Here is a 21,790-nt window from a genome sequence, read left to right on the forward strand (position 1 = left end):
GGCGGTGCGGTCCCCTACGGCACTGCGTAGTATCCTACGGTCTTGGCGTGCATCCGTGCGTCACTGTGGTCTGGTCCCAGGTCGACGGGCACGTGCACCTTCCGCCGACCACTGGCGACAACATCGATGTACTGTGGAGACCTCACGCACCACGTGTTGAGCAATTCGGCGGTACGTCCACCCGGCCTTCCGCATGCCCACTATACGCCCTCGCTCAAAGTCCGTCAACTGCACATACGGTTCACGTCCACGCTGTCACAGCATGCTACCAGTGTTAAAGACTGCTGCGCAGCTAGCACCATTCGACGGCTAACACCGCGGTTCCTGGTGTGTCCGCTGTGCCGTGCGTGTGATCATTGCTTGTACAGCCCTCTCGCAGTGTCCGGAGCAAGTATGGTGGGTCTGACACACCGGTGTCAATGTGTTCTTTTTTCCATTTCCAGGAGTGTAATACATTTTAATTAATTTACTTATCTTCATAATGTGATTTTTTAAAAAAATAGCTTACTTTTTAACTAATACATGTTATTATGGTAGAAATCGTATTGTATTTTAGATAAACCGCGTAGTTACTTTAATTTGTTGTATTATTGTAAGAAATACATATGTAGTTTACATTTTAGAATCTATTTACTTAATTAAATATACTGATTTTTTTAAAAAAAATTAGCAATAGTTTGTTTTATATATAAAACACAGAATTTATTTTAACATTGAGTTAGCAAGCCAGAAACTACAAAACCATCCTTTTTTATGGAATATTGTTGCAGTTATGTGTCTGGATACGTGATTTTCTATCAGAGAGCTCTCAGTTCGTAGTAACTGACAGAAAGTCATCGAGTAAACCATAAGTAATTTCTGGCATTCTCCAAGGTAGTATTATAGGCCCTTTAGAGTCCCTTATCAATTACACGATTTTGGTGACAATCTGAGCAGCTGTCTTGGGTTGTTTGCAGATGATGCTGTCATTTATTGGATAGTAAAATCACCAGAATACCAAAACAAAATTGCAATATAATTTATAAAAGATATCTGTATGGTGTGAAAATTGGCAGTTGACCCTAAATAACGAAAAGTGTAAAGTCATCCATGTGAGTACAAAAAAGGGATCAGATAAACTTCATTCACCAGCATATGATAAATAAGTCAAATCTAAAGGCCATAAATTCAGCAACACCTCAGAATTACAATTACGACCAACTTAAATTGGAAGGAAGACATAGAAAATGTTGTGGGGAAGGCTAATCAAAGACTGTGATTTATTGGCAGGCACTTAGAAAATTTAACAGATCTACTAAGGAGAATGCCTACAACGCACAGGACACTTAGAATGGAATCCTTACCAGATAAGATTGACGGAGTAAATCTAGAAACCTCAAAGAAAGGCAGCACGTTTTGTATTATCGCGAAATAGGGGAGAGAGTGTCATTGAAACGATACAGGGTTTGGGTTGGACATCATTATAACAAAGGCATTTTTCGTTGTGGCAGAATCTTGTCACGCAATTACAGTCACCAACTTTCTTCTCCAAATACAAAAGTATTTTGGTGACACTGGTGTACAAAGGGAGAAACGATGATCAAAGTAAGATAAGGGAGATCTGAGCTAGAACGGAAAGATATAGGCGTTCATTTGGCCTGTTCAAATGAGTATTTGTTTTCCTTTCTGGAGAAGGCTTTGGCATCAAGCTCAACGTTGTCTTTGCTGTGCCTCTTTATGGTGAGTAGCAGTATATCATTTTTATATTATTGTTGCTGTTCCAACACGGGTTTTGCATTGCTTAATTAATGTGCTTCATACTATTTTTAATAAAATCAGTCACTCACAGTCGGCATCATTACATAAAAACAATGGTGTATATGTTCCCATTTAGTTAAGCATTCCATACTTCTGTCCAGCGAATAAAATTACCATCTTTTATAATTTTTTTATACAAAAATATTATAATTCAAATTTGTCATTGTCACATTGTAACATCCCCTTAGAAAAATTATACATGACTGTGCTTAAACTGACATACAATATTTTTTAGCGCAACACAGTCTGACTTTCAATAATCCCTACAAGAGAATGGCCCTGACTAAATTAACCTATACGTTTCACAAATCACTTACCTCCAAAAATCTTCGTTTTCGAACTACTGCAATACAACGAGCATCACTATTGCCAGCTAAATAAAAGATTCAAACTACCAAAGGAACTAACTACTGATAGGCACAGTTATCAAATGAAACATTTTAGTAGAGAACAAACAATGTATTTAGCTTAATAGTGTTCAAAGGTCATAATATATATAGCAGTTCATGACATCCAATAATACAAATTTACTCTTTCTGATGGACACACGTCCAGATCGTCCGCTCTCAAAATTCTGCCATCTCTCTCCCCACATCCACCACTGCTGGCGGCTCACCTCCAACTGCGCAACGCTAAGTGCTGTTAACATCCAGCTGCCCAACACTACAATAGCCAACAACAATGCAAACTAACCACAGACTGCACACAGCACAGCCAGTAATTTTCCTACAGAGCGCTACATGGTGTTACCAATAAGAAAACCTAAACAGCCTACTTACAACATCTTTTACAAAGACATTTGTTTATGCTGACGTTCTGACATTCATTTTATTTGTACATTATTTATTTGACAAATTTTGTCAGATAACTTTTCGATGTTACCTTAAGAAGGTATTTTCATAGACAATTTATGAAATTATACTGCAGCAAACAATGGAGTGAGTCCTATACAATACCAACATGTTGTGTGAAGCATATGTTTCATAATGAACACACTTTGTACCCCGTGATCACAGTGTAGACACTTCTAAGGGGTTGGAAGGAGACCACAATTCATATCATGGATCATATAAAACACAATATTTCACATACCTTATGGAATTTGTTATAAAATTTCCATGTTACATTACATGAAGTCAAAGCATGAAAAGCACTGCCCATGTATATACTCCTCAATATTAATACAGTATACAAAATGCACAGAGTAGATAAAATGCGCACATACACACAGCTGCCAATAGGCAACAATTTTTCCTTTGTGCTTCTTAAGCACACAGTTTTTGATGAATATTTTGTACCACCAAAGTAAAATCATTTTATATAATATTCACAGTAAGTCCAACTAAACATTATCCAATATTTTTTCCAGCACTCTTTCTGCCTTAATAGGTGAAAATGTTCTAACATCAAGAGTTTATATGTATTTGTTCAGTTATGTCATTGCCTATCTATTCCTTATGTCCACCAATCCATCTTGCTAATTGAAGTTCTTTGTTCATCCAGAAAATCTCTACAGAATATGGAATTTCATTTGCTCATGTGCATGTGCAAGTACATGCAAGCCCCCCCCCCCCCCCTCCACTGCCACCAATGCCCCATGTCCTACCCTCCCCTCATATATATGTCACATATAACCATAAAATATACTGTACTAGTGCAATAAATTGTCTAGTAGATCTTGCTTTAGGAGCAGTACCAATTTTTGCGCATTCTTGTTTAAAGTCTGCTGTATTTCAAATGGTCTAAGATTTGTGCCACTGAATAGAAGAAGTGATCTAATTAGAATTCCCTTAGTGATTTGTAAGGCAGTGAAAATGAGGAAACAGCTTTAGTGGCAAAACAATTGTACTTCTGTGCACCACTACCTCTAGCTGAAGCTTTAAAGGTTTAGGTTGTATCGTACGTGCCATGGGACCTGTCTTTTTGCCCAGTACTGTAAAATGTTCATACATACTAGATGTTTTTTTATCTCTTTTAAAGTCTGTCTCACAGAAACAAACAAACAAACAAAAAAACACCATTCGAGCAGGCCTTCCAGGCCCAATGGTACTATCTGGCCACCAGGTCTCCCTGAGACCTTAGGTGTCAGCACATGCAGATACGGAGGGGCATGGGATCAACTCACCACGTTCGCAGCTATTTTGAGGTTTTGTGACCAGTGTCGTTAGTTCTCAATCAAGCAGCTTCTCAATTGGCCTCACATGGGTGGAGCACATCCTGCTTGCCAACAGCACTCGGCGGACAAGGACGGTGACCCATCCAAGTGCTGGCCGAGTGTGACAGCGTTTAACTTTAGTGATCTGATGTGAAACCGGTGTTACCATGGTGGCAAGGCCGTTAGCAGAAAAAAACATGTAGGGCAGTGGAAAGATGGAAGACTTTTGAAAGACACACCAGCAGGATTCTTTTTGTTGTGCATGGTGCATTGCTGCTACAGCACTTTTTTAGGTCAAGAAAATGAATGAGATAGGAGTTGTGCTATACTGGAATATAATCCCAAACTGTAGAGTTCTGTGTAACTGGGCAAAGTTTGCCACTGAGTCGGTGTGCAAGTTCGCTTGTCGGTGCAATTAATAGTAGGGCAGCGTACTTTCTTTTGTGTCACGTGTGTCTTTGAAATGTGTGCCTGCTCTTTAAAATAATGTTGAAGCCATATGCCTAAAGATTGCTTCCAGAGAGGCTGTAGTTCCATTCGAGTTTATTGTTACGTAGGTGTTGGGGCAGAAGCTTAGAAAAATTGTGTTGAATGTATTTGTTATTAGCTTATATCCTTCCAACCCGTCATGTAGCTGGTCCGTAACTTTAATTATGTTTGCGTGTAGTGGACATGGGATTTTCCCTGAGAGAGTGTCATCTGAAAACAAGGTTGTTTATGTAGAGAAAGGAAAGGACAGGTGCATGAATGGATCCTTGAGGGGTCCACTTTTCATTTTTCCTGCCTCAGAAAAATATGACCCAGTCATATAATTTAGTTTGTGTGTTATTACTACTTTATGTTTTCGATTTGCTTGGTATGAGGAGAACCCTTTTAATACACTGTCTCTAAGGAACGGCCGCCTCTATTCTATCGTACTTTTGAGGCTTTTCCAACATGATTTTGCCGTCCAAAATGTCACAAGCTTAGCTTAGAGCTAAGAAATGTGTCTTTTTCCCTTGAGCCACTGTTCGTGAACAATGATTCGTTTGCAAACTACATTACTGAGGACTAGTGATCATTTTTCTTTTGCTAATTTAGGAACATTCATGATTTCATTGCAATAGCTTTGTGCACTTATTTCTGCGACAAAGTTAATTCACAAATATTTTGCGTATTTGTTTAAAGCTGCATACATTGCGAGTCTAACGTCATTGAAAAACCGATGCGAGTTTTTCCTGCCACTATCGTATTTGCTTTGTTTTCTACTTGGGGTATACCCTTTGAGTTCGAGGAGAGAATGGCGTATCAGGTCACGTGATGTTTTGTTTTTGTAAATTCGTATTATGGCGGTTTGCGGATGTCATATGGATGTGTTAGTCTGGGGTGGTATGGTAAGTCTCGTGGTATATTGTAAATACATATCATCTTTTCTCACGTTCTGAGCACTCGTGTGCTTCATCGTATGGTTAAGAATACTCATGGCATCGACTGGCAACCCTCCGTTACATTTCTTTTACCTGCTGTTTTTGTCAATAGTGTAGAAACGCGGCCGAAGTTATGATTAGATTAGATTAATACTTGTTCCATAGATCATGAATACGACACTTCGTAATGATGTGGAACGTGTCAGGTTAATAAAAGATGTCTGTACAAGAAATTACATTACACAAAATATTGCATGACACTAATGATTAAGTTTTTTTTTATTTTTTTTATTTACTTTATATCTAAAAATTCAGCCAATGAGTAGAAGGAGTTGTCATCTAGATATTCTTTTAATTTATTTTTAAATGTTAGTTGGCTATCTGTCAGGCTTTTGATGCTGTTTGGTAGGTGCCCAAAGACTTTTGTGGCAGCATAATTTACCCCTTTCTGTGCCAAAGTCAGTTTTAACCCTGCATAGTGAAGATCATCCTTTCTCCTGGTGTTATAGGTATGCACACTGCTATTACTTTTGAATTGGGTTGGATTATTATCAACAAATTTCATAAGAGAATATATATACTGTGAGGTTACTGTGAGGATCCCTAGATCCTTAAATAGATGTCTGCAGGATGACCGTGGGTGGGCTCCAGCAATTATTCTGATTACACGTTTTTGTGCAATGAATACTTTTCTACTCAACGATGAATTACCCCAGAATATGATGCCATACGAAAGCAGTGAATGAAAGTAGGCATAGTAAGCTAATTTACTGAGATTCTTATCACCAAAATTTGCAATAACCCTAATAGCATACGTAGCAGAACTCAGACGTTTCAGCAGACCATCAATGTGTTGCTTCCAGTTTAACCTCTCATCAATGGACACACCTAAAAATTTTGAAAATTCTACCTTAGCTACAGACTTCTGTTCAAATTCTATATTTATTACTGGAGTTGTGCCATTTACTGTACGGAACTGTATATACTGTGTTTTATCAAAATTTAAAGAGTCCGTTTGCTGAGAACCACTTAATAATTTTGTGAAAAACATCATTTACAATTACATCACTTAGTTCTTGGTTTTTGGATGTTATTACTATACTTGTATCATCAGCAAAAAGAACTAACTTTGCATCTTCATCAATGTGGAATGGTAAGTCATTAATGTATATCAAGAACAGTAAAGGACCTAAGACCGAACCCTGTGGGACCCCGTGCTTGATAGCACACCAGTTTGAGGAATCAGCTGTTTTAACATTACACGAACCACTTATTTCAACTTTCTGCATTCTTCCAGTTAAGTATGAATTAAACCATTTGTGCACTGCCCCACTCAAACCATAATGATTTAGCTTATCTAAAAGAATTCCATGATTTACACAATCAAAGGCCTTTGAGAGATCACAAAAAATACCAATGGGTGATGTCCGGTTATTCAGAGCATTTAATATTTGATCAGTGAAAGCATATATAGCATTTTCTGTTGAAAAGCCTTTCTGAAAACCAAACTGACATTTTGTTAGTACTTTATTTTTACAAATATGGGAGGCTACTCTTGAATACATTACTTTCTCAAAAATTTTTGATAGAGCTGTCAGAAGAGAGATTGGGCGGTAGTTGTTGACATCCGACATATCCCCCTTTTTATGCAATGGTTTTACAATGGCATATTTCAGTCTATCAGGAAAAACACCCTGCTCCAAAGAGCTATTACATACGTGGCTGAGAATTCTACTTATCTGTGGGGAACAAGCTTTAAGTACTTTGCTGGAAATTCCATCAATTCCGTAAGAGCTTTTACTTTTCAGTGAGTTTATTATTTTACTGATTTCAGAGGGAGAGGTTGGTGGAATTACAGCTGTTTCAAACTGTGCAGGTATGGCCTCTTCTATTAATAGCCTTGCCTCTTCTAGTGAAGATCTAGATCCTATTTTCTCCACAACATTTAAAAAATGATTATTCAAAATATTTTCAATTTCTGATTGTTTGTTAGTGCACTTGTCATTCAGTTTTATTGCACTAAAGTCTTCCTGTGCTCTTGGTTGCCCTGTTTCCCTTTCAATAATATTCCAAATTGCTTTAATTTTATTATCAGAGTTACTGATCTCAGACATGATACACATGCTTCTGGACTTTTTAATAACTTTTCTTAGTACCGCACAATAGTTTTTATAATATTGAACAATTTCAGGGTCAGTACTCCATCTTGCTGTTAGATACAGTTCTCTTTTGCGGTTGCAAGATATTCTTATTCCTTTAGTTAGCCAAGGTTTTTTATATGTTTTCTTGGAATTATGTTTAACTATTTTCTTGGGAAAACAATTTTCAAATACCCTTAAAAATGTATTGTGAAATAAGTTATATTTCAAGTTTGCATCGGGTTCCTTATACACTTCATCCCACTCTAGCTGCTGTAGGCTTTCCCTAAAGTTTGCAATATTTATATTGTTAATTGAACGCACTGCTTTGAAAGTCTGATTTATTATACTGCATGGAGCTATGTCATGTACTGTAACAAGCTGTGCACTATGATCTGAAAGACCATTCTCAACAGGATAAGCATTTATGTCCTTAAACTTATCTTGGTCTATAAAAAAGTTATCTATCAATGTACTGCTGTTCTTTGTTATCCGAGTAGGAAAATCAATGACGGAGCTCAAATTGAAAGAACTGAGTAATACTAAAAGGTCATTCTTCCTATTACACTCTTTCAGGGAATCAACATTGAAATCCCCACAAATGATAATTTGCTTCCCCCTGTCTGACAGATAGCACAACAAAGCATCCAAGTTTTCCAGAAATAGCTGGAAATTCCCTGAGGGGGACCTATACACTGTTACAATTATGAAAGTGCCATCCTTTAGTTTGAGTTCAGTGGCACATGCTTCCATATGTTGCTCTACACAAAATTTTTTAGTTTCTAAATTTTTTGCACTGTGGAAGCTTTTGACATATATGGCAACTCCTCCTCTCATCATATTATCTCTACTTACATGTGCAGCTAATTTGTACCCATTGATGCTAACCTTTTGCATATCAGTGACAATGTGATGCTCAGACAGGCATAGTATATCTATTACATTCTTGGTTTCTATATCTTCTAAACAAAGCAGAAGCTCATCAATTTTATTCTTCAAGCCCCCAATATTTTGATGAAATATACTAACATTATTTTTCACTTTACTTTTGTGAGTATCTTGAACTTTTTTAACATCTTTAGTACTTGCCTGGCTGAGTTTCCCACTGGACACTGATCTTACACTAAAAAAGAGTTTCCACCATGAGATGTAGTTCCTCCCCCCTTTAAATTTCCTGCTATCAGCCCAGCCAGTTTACCCTTCCCTTTCCTGTTGAGGTGTAGGCCATGTCTAGTATAGTCCCACCTACAGAGTGAATCAACAGGAACCACACCAATGTGTGACCCTGCACCAGATCCAAGTAGCCGTTCCAACTCCAAATTAACTCTCCTGACAGAAGAGGTCAAATGAGGTCGGTCGTGGCGCTCCAGAACCGACACAAACCCAACACTGGTATGATTCGATGCCGATGCAATCTTTGCCAGGTCACACTTTATGCTGTACCCCGGATCTCTGTCAATACTGTTGCCCGGCCCACCCACAATAACCACGGTGTGTGCTGGTACCTATAGAATGAGGCTCTTAATCGTAGAACAACGTTTCTTAAATTGTCATAATACCGTCATTTAACGAAATATATGTACTGTTACTTCGTATTGCTCCCGTATAACGATATATGTTGAGCCGTATCTCTGTTAGCTTCTTAAATGAAGTACACGAATTTAACACGGGTTGCCTGAATTTTGAAGGAAATATAAATATTTTCAGTATCCATGGTATCGTCTCATTAAACCCAGAAATAACATTGGGCTGATTGAGGAGTGCGCATGGTATTGCGACATTTCATTTAAGTTTACGCGAACGTCGAATGATTGGTCTTATATATTTGTTCTCCTTAAAAGTTGTTTTTTAATGCTTTTTCGGCCTCCTTGCAATTGCGGGGGCTACTGCGTGCCTTTGGGTTGTGTGTGATTGTATTGTAGAGTGTATGCATAAACCTAAAACACAGGAAGAGGGGTGGCTCCTAACAAGTAAATGAAGATCTTCAACTTTTTAGTCAAATAGCTAAAAGGGAGTAGTTTCCTTTCTCGATTTTTATCCGTTACCATCCGGAAATTTGTTATTTTTCTGTTAGCAGATACAAACTAGGTAAATACGCATAAGGACCAGATATTTTATGAGAATTTAGAGTGGAGAAACTTAGTGTACCTGAAACATTCAGTTGCATTTGCTATAATAATTGCTAATTTCAGGGACGTGCAAATCAATGATTTAATGTAATTGTTCCTAAATTGCTTCAGGCAAACACCAGGATGATTCCTTTGATATAGCAAGGCCACTTTCCTGCCCATCCTTCCCTAATCTGTGCTTGTGCTCAGACTCTAATGACCTCATTGTCGATGTCGATTCATCTCCTCCTCCCAAACGTGAATTTTTTGTGTCGGATTAGTATAGTAATCATTGGTTCAAAGATGTACTCTGCTCCACCACAAAGCTTACAGATGTATGATCGGCAGTGGATAAACTGGGCAATGGTTCCATTATAAATGTGATTTATGTTTTAATGGAAGATAATGAGTAGCACCCTTCTTCTTCTGTCAGGTTGTGACAATTTTCTTTATTACCAATGTGCTTGTAAATATTCCAGTGTGATGACTGCAACAGAGTGCATGTTGGAATGGAGTCCAGTTTATACTCTGTAGCCTTCTTCAGAATTTCTTTTAATAAACTCAGATTGGATAAAAGTAGAATAGGCATACTAAGCTAACTGGAAACTTAAGTTAACGGAAGAGATTTAGTCTTTCAGAAAACAAAGCCATTCCTCCTCTGATTAGCTAAACCTATCAATACCATTTGTCAATTTTGTCCTTGACATGATGGTGTTGTGGTGTATATCTTCATACATGCACAAACATACAAAACAGAACACTGGCTATAATTCTTTTGTTTCTGTATTGTATCTAGAATGTCTTATTGGCATGGGAGGGTGACTGTTGGTGTAGTGTGAGTTGTAGATCAGGTTAGATGATGACAGTTTGGTTGAGAGTTTGTGAAAAGAAGGAACTCTAGTTCTGACACGTGTTTAACCCATAGGTCTTTGTTGCACTCCTGCTGTGGTGGATCATCAGGCCCTCAGTTTTCATTTAAAAATTATGGGAATTAGACTCTTACAAGAAACTTAATTGTTACTAATACTTAAAGGTGAACACACTTGACAAAGTGGATTGGCACTTTACAAAGTTATACATATGGCCTAATTTGGATCAAGACTTAATTTGTAGTTGCAGCAGAGTTCACTCTGTACTTTATCAAGGATTCATCAAATTTAAGGTCCCTTATTTTCATTTAATTATGAGAAGGTACCCCCATTTAAATCCAAGATAGAATAATATGCTTAATTTGTAAATTTATCTCGTAATCGCTATGCAGGCAGCAGTCCCCAAAAGAAAGAAAAATTGGCCTATTGTCACACAAACTGTAAATACAGCCCCTCTGTTTAGTAGCTCAGAGCATATTCGCAGCAGGCCATTTTGTGCAAACTCAAACCCCCACACAGAAGTAGTTCTCACTCTAATTGTTTATTCATTCATCATGTTGCATAGATTTTATCTAGGTTTAGAACCTGCTGGGAAGAGGAGCGAGTCAAGATATATGTTAACACAAGACAGAGAATAATCTATCACTGTACTGTTTAATGTTAATTCACACTTATGCCATCTGAATTCAATCATGTATATTAGTGCAAAAGCTTCTGCTTATAAAAAAAAGAGTACCTTCTTTGTTTTAGTGTATGGCTGCTGTTTATTTGGCGATATTGTTCCTACTAGTGTACATTTTTCTATAAAAGTGAGCAAAGTGTTATATTCTTGCGGTATGTTGGCACCAAAAATATCTGCTAGATTGAGGACCAAATGCACCAGACATAATTAGTGTCTAGATGCAATTTCAGCTTCTTTTGGTTTTTGCCATTTGCTCCATGACATTCAGATTTGGCAGCAATTTTCCTAATGTCAGGATAGGGCCTGGACGACTGCCAAATTTGATAGTGCTCAGTGGGGAAAATAGGATGGTTCCTATGTATGCGCATGCAGTGTACAAAAACTAGTATACCATTGATGTTTGATACTCCATTATGAGAAATTGCATGTTTTATTTGTGAAATTTCTCTTTTAGGAAATTTACATTGTAACTGTTTTGAAAGAACTCACCAGTAGGGAGGGTAGTTGAAAACTCAAAAACAGTGATTGTGGATAGAGTATACGTAATAGTGGAGAAATTATGAAGATAGTGTGGGCAACTTATAAACCATATTCATTTTGATGCTGGGGATTACAAAAGTGTCAGATTCCATCAATCTGCTTTGATGCATGGCATCAACAATATGGCAGAAACGGCTACTTTCAGCATATATAAAGTGACAGTGAAGTCACTGCAAACACTAACAAAAATAAGAATGATGCAATAATGTCTCGCTGCAAGAATGCACTGAATGCACTGAAACTAACAGGACGACTACAGAAAATCAGGATTTAGGACGGGGAGAAGCTAAATATACAATAACGAAAAAACACTGCAACATCTCAAAACAAATAATATAAAAAAATTAAATTAAAACATTCCGATACACCAAGAAAAGCACTGGAATTGGTCTTTTTCCCTTGAGCTATGTGGCCCTAGCCACAGCTATCATCACCAAAAAACCAGCACCAACAATTCCAAAAACTGGAAGCAAAACCCCCAACAACTCAAAACCCAAATACCCCATGTTCATACATCATTTAAAACAACCAGCCTATCATAAATACACACACACACACACACACACACACACACACACAAATACTTTGCCATGGTACAGTAGTAATATGCAGCTTCCAGTTAAGCCAGCTAGTGTATGGATTAGATTCAATGTACCTTTTTTCAATAAATCCATAGTGTTACATAATTGTTAGCTTCCTTGAGGATATCCACATTTATATCTATACTATGCAAGCAAGCATGAGGAGTATGACAGAGAGTATGTCCCATTGTATCAGTTATTAGGGTTTCTTCCTGCCCTGTTTACACATGCAGTGTGGGAAGAATTATTCTTCGTATTCCTCTGTAAAAGCAGTAATTAATCTAATCTTATCTTCACAATCCATATGTGAGCAATACATAGGAGGTTCTAGTATATTCTTAGAGTAACCTTTTAAAGACTGTTCTTGAAACTGTCAATAGACTTTCTTGTGATAGTTTACGTCTTATCTTCAATAGTCTTCCAGTTCAGTTCCTTCAATATCTCTGATGCTCCACCACGGATTAAACAAATGTGGCCATTCGAGCTGCTTCCCTGTATATGCTCAATATCCTCTGTTAGTTGTATCTCATATCTGACACACGAGCAGTATTCTAGTACTGTTCGCATGAGTGATTAGTTAAGCAATCTTGTTTGTAGACCGATAACACTTCTCCACTATTCTACCAATAAGCTGAAGTCTACCACCTGCTTCACCCACGACTGAACCCATGTGATCATTCAATTTCATATCCCTGTGAGTGTTACATCCAGGTATTTGTATGAGCTGGCCAATTCCAATGATGAATCATTGTCACTTTTAGTTACAGGATACCACATTGTTTTGTTTTTGTAAAGTGCAAAAATTACATTTCTGAACATTTAGAGCAAGTTGCCAATTTCTGCACCATGTTGAAATATTATCAAGAAGTGACTAAATATTTATATGCCTTTATGCAGATAGAACTTCATTATAGATAACTGCATCATCTACCAAACGCCTAATTTTACTATTAATACTGTCTGCAAGATCATTAATACACAACATGAACAGCAAGAGTCTTACTTCTACATCTGATAATGAGACTCCATCCAAAATAACATGCTGTGTCTTCTCTACCAAAAAGTCCTCAATCCAAATATCACTTGGTACACCATGTGATCTTACTTTTGACAATAAGTGTAGGTTTGGTACTGAGTCAGATGCATTTTGGAAATAAAGATGTACTGAATTTACCCGGTTTCCATGATCGGAAGCTTTCAGTGTGTCACATGAGTTTGATTTCATGTGATAGATATTTTTGAAATACGTGATGGTGGCTCTGAAGAGGTCATTCTGTTAAAGTTATCTGATTATGTTTGAGCTCAGAATATGTTCTAATATTCTACAACAAATTGATGTCAAGGATATTGGACAGTAGTTTTGGATCACTTCTACTATCCTACTTGTCGATGGATGTGACCTGTCCATTTTTCCGAGAGCTGGGCATGGTTTTTTGTTTGAGGGCTCTAAGATTGATTACAGGGAGAAGAGGTGTTACCTCAGCTGCAAATTCAGTATAGAATCTGTCAGGTATTCCATTGTGCCCTGAAGTTTTGTTCAGTTATGATTTCAGCTGTTTCTCAACACCACTGATACTAATACTTATTTCGTTCATCTTTTCAGTGGTACACAGATTAAAGAGGGGCAATTCTCCTGGGTTTTCCTTTGCAAATTAACATTTGGAAATGGAGTTAACCATTTCAGCTTATATTCTGCCACCCTCCGTTTCAGTTCCTGTCTTACTTCTTTAGGACTGGACACTAAGTTTGGTGCCACTAACAACCTTAACATATGACCAGAATTTCTTTTGGTTTTGTGAAAGATAATTTAACAATATTCTGCTACAGTAACCATAGAAGGTATCATGCATTGCTCTCTTGAGAGCCAAACCCGTTTTATTCTGCATCTATCTGTCTATAGCCCTACGCTTTGTTTTACAGGTATTATGCAGTAACCTCTGTTTCTTTACAGTGCCTGTATACCATGGACGTTCCCTACCATTTTGAACTGTTCTACTGGGTAAATATATGTATTCTTTTAAAGTTGAGACAGATTCATCTATGTGCTGCTGCCCTGCACTGAAAGTTTCAGGTTCTTCATTTAGATATGAGACTACTAAGTTTTTTTGTCTAGTATATATATATATATATATATATATATATATATATATATATATATATATATATATTAAAAATAAAGATTCCAAGACTTACCAAGCGGGAAAGCGCCGGCAGACAGGCACATGAACAAAACACACAAACACACACACAAAATTACCAGCTTTCGCAACTGGCAGTTGCTTCGTCAGGAAGGAAGGAAGGAGAGGGAAAAATGAAAGGGTGTGGGTTTTAAGGGAGAGGGTAAGGAGTCATTCCAATCCCGGGAGCGGAAAGACTTCCCTTAGGGGAAAAAAAAGGACAGGTGTACACTCGCGCACACACACACACACATATCCATCCGCACATACACAGACACAAGCAGACATATTTACAGGCAAAGAGTTAACATAACCGCTGCTATAAAATCCATTGTTCCAAGTTTACAAACATTTCGTGTAAACTCGTGAATACTATTTCACAGCTTCAGTTCCTTTCACCCATTACACAACCATCTCAGTTTTTTTCCAACAACTTTCGTTTTATTTCCATTCCCGTTTTTTTCCCACAAAACCGATCATTTTCTAGCAGCTTCCCACAGGTTTACACGTTATTATTTCTTCATCAAACAATTGTTAGCCTCATTATCATAACCTGCCAGTACATAACCAGTCCTTTGAATACATTTACACACATATTCTTCGAGATTTTATTCAAAAATTTTTTTCGAATTTTATTTTTTCGAAACTTTTTTCGAAAAAATTTTTTTGTCGAAATTTTCTTGAATTTCTCGAAATTTTCTTGAATTTCCCCACCCTTTAACGTGATCTGGAGACAACATAACTACCCAACCTTTGCACCCATTGTTGTTCACCAACCTAAGTTCAGCACATGATCAACATAGCTCATCTCAAACCAACACTTTTTCGACTTTTTTCACACCTTTATCTCTCCCTATATAAATCTCTCTTTACTTTCACTTTAACCTCATATTACCCTTTCCACCTACCAATACCATGTCAACCTCACAACATCCCTACAACGACCCCATTAAATTTTATTTACATTCCCTCCGCAAACATGCCTTCACCCTAGCCAGATTACGCTCCCATATTTTATTTACTCAGGCTTGTCTGACATTTGGCATTACTCCCAAAGGCCTCACACTTAAAGTTCCCATCTCTGGCTGCAATCCTTCTTTCCATCAGTCCTTATACCAGTTCCAAACAGCACAATCCATAGCCCTCACCCGCCTAATCCTTCACCTATACATCGACTCGGCCAATGAACACACCCGTCAACTCCTATCCCAAATCAAAGTCCTCAATCTTTCCTCTCCCGCATCCACACCGGCTGTACATAGCATCCTCCTACAGGCCAACCGCAAATTAGAACAACATGCCACCCTCCACCTCAAAAAACTATCCAATCTCCTGGTTTCCCACCTCCGGAAAGGCAACTCACTCACCCTCCACAACCTTTCCTACAAACCTCAACCTCCTCTCATTGCACACAGACCCAGTCTCTCCCATCTACTCAATCTCCCACTTCCAGCTCCACTCCCCCCAACACCTCAAAATTCTAGCCAACACAATCTGGAACCACAACACCCCAATTCAGTAGTTAACCTTTCCTCCAAACCCCTCTCCCAATCCGAAACCTCTGTCCTATCCAAAGGCCTCACCTTCAGCCCCACTCCCAGGTTCAACCAAACTGCCCTTGTCAAGGATTTACTGTCCTACACTCGTAGTCTCTGCTGGAAATATCACTTTGCCACGAAGAAAAACAATCCTGATCCCACTCCTAATGATCCAACTCCCCAAGACACTATCCAAATTGAACCCTGCCTGCAACAGTTCCGTCCTCCATCACAGCGGGACCCACCTCCTCTTCCTCAAAATCACCCTCTCCAAACCTTCCAGGAATTTCTCACTTCCAGCCTTGCCTCTCAATCTTTCTTGAAAAACCTTAATCCTACTCCCAACATCACCACAGCTGAATCCCAGGCTATCCGTGATCTGAAAGCTGACCGATCCATCATCATTCTTCCGGCTGACAAGGGTTCCACGACTGTGGTACTTGATCGTCGGGAGTATGTGGCTGAGGGACTGCGTCAGCTTTCAGACAACTCTACGTACAAAGTTTGCCGCAGTAATCCCATTCCTGATGTCCAGGCGGAGCTTCAAGGAATCCTCAGAACCTTAGGCCCCCTACAAAACCTTTCACCTGACTCCATCAAACTCCTCACCCCACCGTCACCTCGCACTCCTACCTTCTACCTACTTCCTAAAATTCACAAACCCAAACATCCTGGCCGCCCCATTGTAGCTGGTTACCAAGCCCCCACAGAACGTATCTCTGCCTACGTAGATCAACACCTTCAACCCATTACATGCAGTCTCCCATCCTTCATCAAAGACACCAACCACTTTCTCGAACGCCTGAAATCCGTACCCAGTCTGTTACCCCCAGAAACCATCCTGGTAACCATTGATGCCACTTCCCTATACACAAATATCCCGCACGTCCAGGGCCTCGCTGCAATGGAGCACTTCCTTTCACGCCGATCACCTGCCACCCTACCTAAAACCTCTTTCCTCGTCACCTTAGCCAGCTTCATCCTGACCCACAACTTCTTCACTTTTGAAGGCCAGACATACCAACAATTAAAGGGAACAGCCATGGGTACCAGGATGGCCCCCTCGTATGCCAACCTATTTATGGGTCGCTTAGAGGAAGCCTTCTTGGTTACCCAAGCCTGCCAACCCAAAGTTTGGTACAGATTTATTGATGACATCTTCATGATCTGGACTCACAGTGAAGAACAACTCCAGAATTTCCTCTCCAACCTCAACTCCTTTGGTTCCATCAGATTCACCTGGTCCTACTCCAAATCCCATGCCACTTTCCTAGATGTTGACCTCCATCTGTCCAATGGCCAGCTGCACACATCCGTCCACATCAAACCCACCAACAAGCAACAGTACCTCCATTATGACAGCTGCCACCCATTCCATATCAAACGGTCCCTTCCCTACAGCCTAGGCCTTCGTGGCAAACGAATCTGCTCCAGTCCTGAATCCCTCGACCATTACACCAACAATCTGAAAACAGCTTTCGCATCCCGCAACTACCCTCCCAACCTGGTACAGAAGCAGATAACCAGAGCCACTTCCTCATCCCCTCAAACCCAGAACCTCTCACAGAAGAACCCCAAAAGTGCCCCACTTGTAACAGAATACTTCCCGGGACTGGATCAGACCTTGAATGTGGCTCTCCAGCACGGATACGACTTCCTAAAATCCTGCCCCGAAATGAGATCCATCCTTCATGAAATCCTCCCCACTCCACCAAGAGTGTCTTTCCGCCGTCCACCTAACCTTCGTAACCTCTTGGTTCATCCCTATGAAATCCCCAAACCACCTCCCCTACCCTCTGGCTCCTACCCTTGCAACCGCCCCCGGTGTAAAACCTGTCCTATGCACCCTCCCACCACCACCTACTCCAGTCCTGTAACCCGGAAGGTGTACACAATCAAAGGGAGAGCCACATGTGAAAGCACCCACGTGATTTACCAACTGACCTGCCTGCACTGTGATGCTTTCTATGTGGGAATGACCAGCAACAAACTGTCCATTCGCATGAATGGACACAGGCAGACAGTGTTTGTTGGTAATGAGGATCACCCTGTGGCTAAACATGCCTTGATGCACGGCCAGCACATCTTAGCACAGTGTTACACCGTCCGAGTTATCTGGATACTTCCCACCAACACCAACCTATCCGAACTCCGGAGATGGGAACTCGCCCTTCAGTATATCCTCTCTTCTCGATATCCGCCAGGCCTCAACCTCCGCTAATTTCAAGTTGCCGCCGCTCATACCTCACCTGTCTTTCAACAACTTCTTTGCCTCTGTACTTCCGCCTCGACTGACATCTCTGCCCTTAACTCTTTGCCTGTAAATATGTCTGCTTGTGTCTGTGTATGTGCGGATGGATATGTGTGTGTGTGTGTGTGTGTGCGAGTGTACACCTGTCCTTTTTTTTCCCCTAAGGGAAGTCTTTCCGCTCCCAGGATTGGAATGACTCCTTACCCTCTCCCTTAAAACCCACACCCTTTCATTTTTCCCTCTCCTTCCTTCCTTCCTGACGAAGCAACTGCCAGTTGCGAAAGCTCGTAATTTTGTGTGTGTGTTTGTGTGTTTTGTTCATGTGCCTGTCTGCCGGCGCTTTCCCGCTTGGTAAGTCTTGGAATCTTTATTTTTAATATATTTTTCCCATGTGGAAGTTTCTTTCTGTTTTATATATATATGATGTGGGTATATAAGGGAAACATTCCACTTGGGAAAAATATATGTAAAAACAAAGATGATGTGACTTACCAAACAAAAGTGCTGGCAGGTCGATACACACACATAAACATACACACAAATTTCAAGCTTTCGCAACCCACGGTTGGTTCGTCAGGAAAGAGGGAAGGAGAGGGAAAGACGAAAGGATGTGGGTTTTAAGGGAGAGGGTAAGGAGTCATTCCAATCCCGGGAGCGGAAAGACTTCCCTTAGGGGGGAAAAGGACAGGTGTACACACACACACACACACACACACACACACACACACACACACACACACAAGCAGACATTTGTAAAGGCAAAGAGTTTGGGCAGAGATGTCAGTCGAGGCGGAAGTACAGAGGCAAAGATGTGGTTGAAAGACTGGTGAGGTATGAGCAGCGGCAAATTGAAATTAGCGGAGGTTGAGGCCTGGCGGATAACGAGAAGAGAGGATATATCTGCTTGTTGTGGTTGTCCCTCATCATTGTTGCCACAACTTCGCCATGGTGACTGATACCAGTTTCAGTGTTGACATCCATCAGATCCAATATATTTCCATCACAAGTGGGGTTCCCGACTATCTATTCTAGGTAGTTTTCAGAGAAGGTGTATAGTAAATTTTCACATGCTGTCTTATCACACCCGGTAGTAACAAAACTGTAATTTTCCCAGTTAATTGTTGGATGATTAAAAACTCTACTGACGATTACAGTGTAATTGGGTAACTTACATACAAGCGAACTGAGGTTTTCTTTAAAGTTTTCAGTTACATCAGGAGATGGGCCTAGTGGGTGATAGGATCCAAGTATTATTTTATGCCCATCCCTGGTACTGAGTCTTGCCCAGACAATCTCACATGCAACTTCAATTTCCATCTCGGTGGATTTGAGTTTCTTGTCTACTGTAACAAATACACTACCTCCATTTCCTGTTTGCCTAGCCTTTAAATATGCACTTAAATTCCTCCCAAAATCCCACTGCTATAAATTTCAGGTTTCAACCGGCTTCCTGTGTCTAGTATATGTGAGCTTTGCTGCTTTTCATGAGCACCTCATACTCTGGCACTTTGTTGTAAGTGCTTAGGCAGTTTACCATTAGAATTTTAATACTCACCTGTCTTTCAATCTTACAGTGGTACTTCTGTCTGTATGTCCTATACTTATTGTTATCTGGATTGGATGGAGAGTTGCCTAAACTAAAAAGCTCTTGTGTGCACCCCACACACACAGTGAGCTACCTGAGTAGCAGCCTCTGATGTGTAGTCCCTTGTGTATGGCGCACAGGATGAATGACTGTTTAAATGCCTCTGTGCGTGCTGTAATTGGACTAACCTTCTCCTTGGAGTCAATGCAGGAGCAGTACATATGGCATTGTAGAATTCCTGGATTTTTCATTTAGTTCTTGTTTTCAAGTCTTTCTAGGCCTAAGCAGGCCTTCACAGGTGATCTGAAAGCTGACCGATCCATCATCATTCTTCCGGCTGACAAGGGTTCAATGACCGTGGTACTTGATCGTCGGGAGTATGTGGCTGAGGGACTGTGTCAGCTTTCACCCAACTCTACATACAAAGTTTGCCAATGTAATCCCATTCCTGATGTCCACGCAGAGCTTCAAGGAATCCTCAGAACCTTAGGCCCCCTACAAAACCTTTCACCTGACTCCATCAAACTTCTGACCCCACCGACACCTCGCACTCCTACCTTCTACCTACTTCCTAAAATTCACAAACCCAAACATCCCAGCCACCCCATTGTAGCTGGTTGCCAAGCCCCCACAGAACGTATCTCTGCCTACGTAGATCAACACCTTCAACCCATTACATGCAGTCTCCCATCCTTCATCAAAGACACCAACCACTTTCTCGAACACCTGGAATCCTTACCCAGTCTGTTACCCCCGGAAACCATCCTTGTAACCATTGATGCCACTTCCCTATACACAGCCATGGGTACCAGGATGGCCCCCTCGTATGCCAACCTATTTATGGGTCGCTTAGAGGAAGCCTTCTTGGTTACCCAAGCCTGCCAACCCAAAGTTTGGTACAGATTTATTGACATCATGATCTGGACTCACAGTGAAGAACAACTCCTGAATTTCCTCTCCAACCTCAACTCCTTCGGCTCCATCAGATTCACCTGGTCCTATTCCAAATCCCATGCCACTTTCCTTGACGTTGACCTCCATCTGTCCAATGGCCAGCTTCACACATCCGTCCACATCAAACCCACCAACAAGCAACAGTACCTCCATTATGACAGCTGCCACCCATTCCATATCAAACGGTCCCTTCCCTACAGCCTAGGCCTTCATGGCAAACGAATCTGCTCCAGTCCTGAATCTCTGAACCATTACACCAACCTGAAAACAGCTTTCGCATTCCGCAACTACCCTCCCGACCTGGTGCAGAAGCAAATAACCAGAGCCACTTCATCGTCCCCTCAAACCCAGAACCTCTCTAAGAAGAACCCCAAAAGTGCCCCACTTGTGACAGGATACTTCCCGGGGCTGGATCAGACTCTGAATGTGGCTCTCCAGCAGGGATACGACTTCCCAAAATCCTGCCCCGAAATGAGATCCATCCTTCATGAAATCCTCCCCACTCCACTAAGAGTGTCTTTCCACCGTCCACCTAACCTTCGTGACCTCTTGGTTCATCCCTATGAAATCCCCCAAACCACCTTCCCTACCCTCTGGCTCCTACCATTGTAACCGCCCCCGGTGTAAAACCTGTCCTATACACCCTCCCACCACCACCTACTCTAGTCCTGTAACCCGGAAGGTGTACACGATCAAAGACAGAGCCGTGTGTGAAAGCACCCACGTAATTTACCAACTGACCTGCCTACACTGTGACACTTTCTATGTGGGAATGACCAGCAACAAACTGTCCATTCGCATGAATGGACACAGGCAGACAGTGTTAGTTGGTAATGAGGATCACCCTGTGGCTAAACATGCCTTGGTGCACGGCCAGCACATCTAGGCACAGTGTTACACCGTACGGGTTATCTGGATACTTCCCACCAACACCAACCTATCCGAACTTCGGAGATGGGAACTTGCCCTTCAGTATATCCTCTGTTCTCGATATCCGCCAGGCCTCAAC

General features: G+C 40.6%; 1 protein-coding gene across 2 annotated transcripts in view; it reads left to right on the top strand.

Moving 5' to 3' along the window:
- Positions 1-5,218: 5,218 nt before the first annotated feature.
- LOC126293682 (uncharacterized) overlaps positions 5,219-21,790 on the top strand; it is a 110,541-nt gene continuing 93,969 nt past the window's right edge. The window contains exon 1 of one of the 2 annotated variants that reach the window (XM_049986975.1): positions 5,219-5,325. In XM_049986975.1, coding sequence (XP_049842932.1) covers positions 5,292-5,325 — 34 coding nt within the window. In that variant the 5' untranslated portion in view covers positions 5,219-5,291. The remainder of the gene's footprint in view (positions 5,326-21,790) is intronic. The other variant, XR_007552339.1, reaches the window with a different exon arrangement.

The sequence above is a fragment of the Schistocerca gregaria genome, chromosome 10, assembly GCF_023897955.1.
Source record: "Schistocerca gregaria isolate iqSchGreg1 chromosome 10, iqSchGreg1.2, whole genome shotgun sequence".
Classification (NCBI taxonomy): Eukaryota; Metazoa; Arthropoda; class Insecta; order Orthoptera; family Acrididae; genus Schistocerca; species Schistocerca gregaria.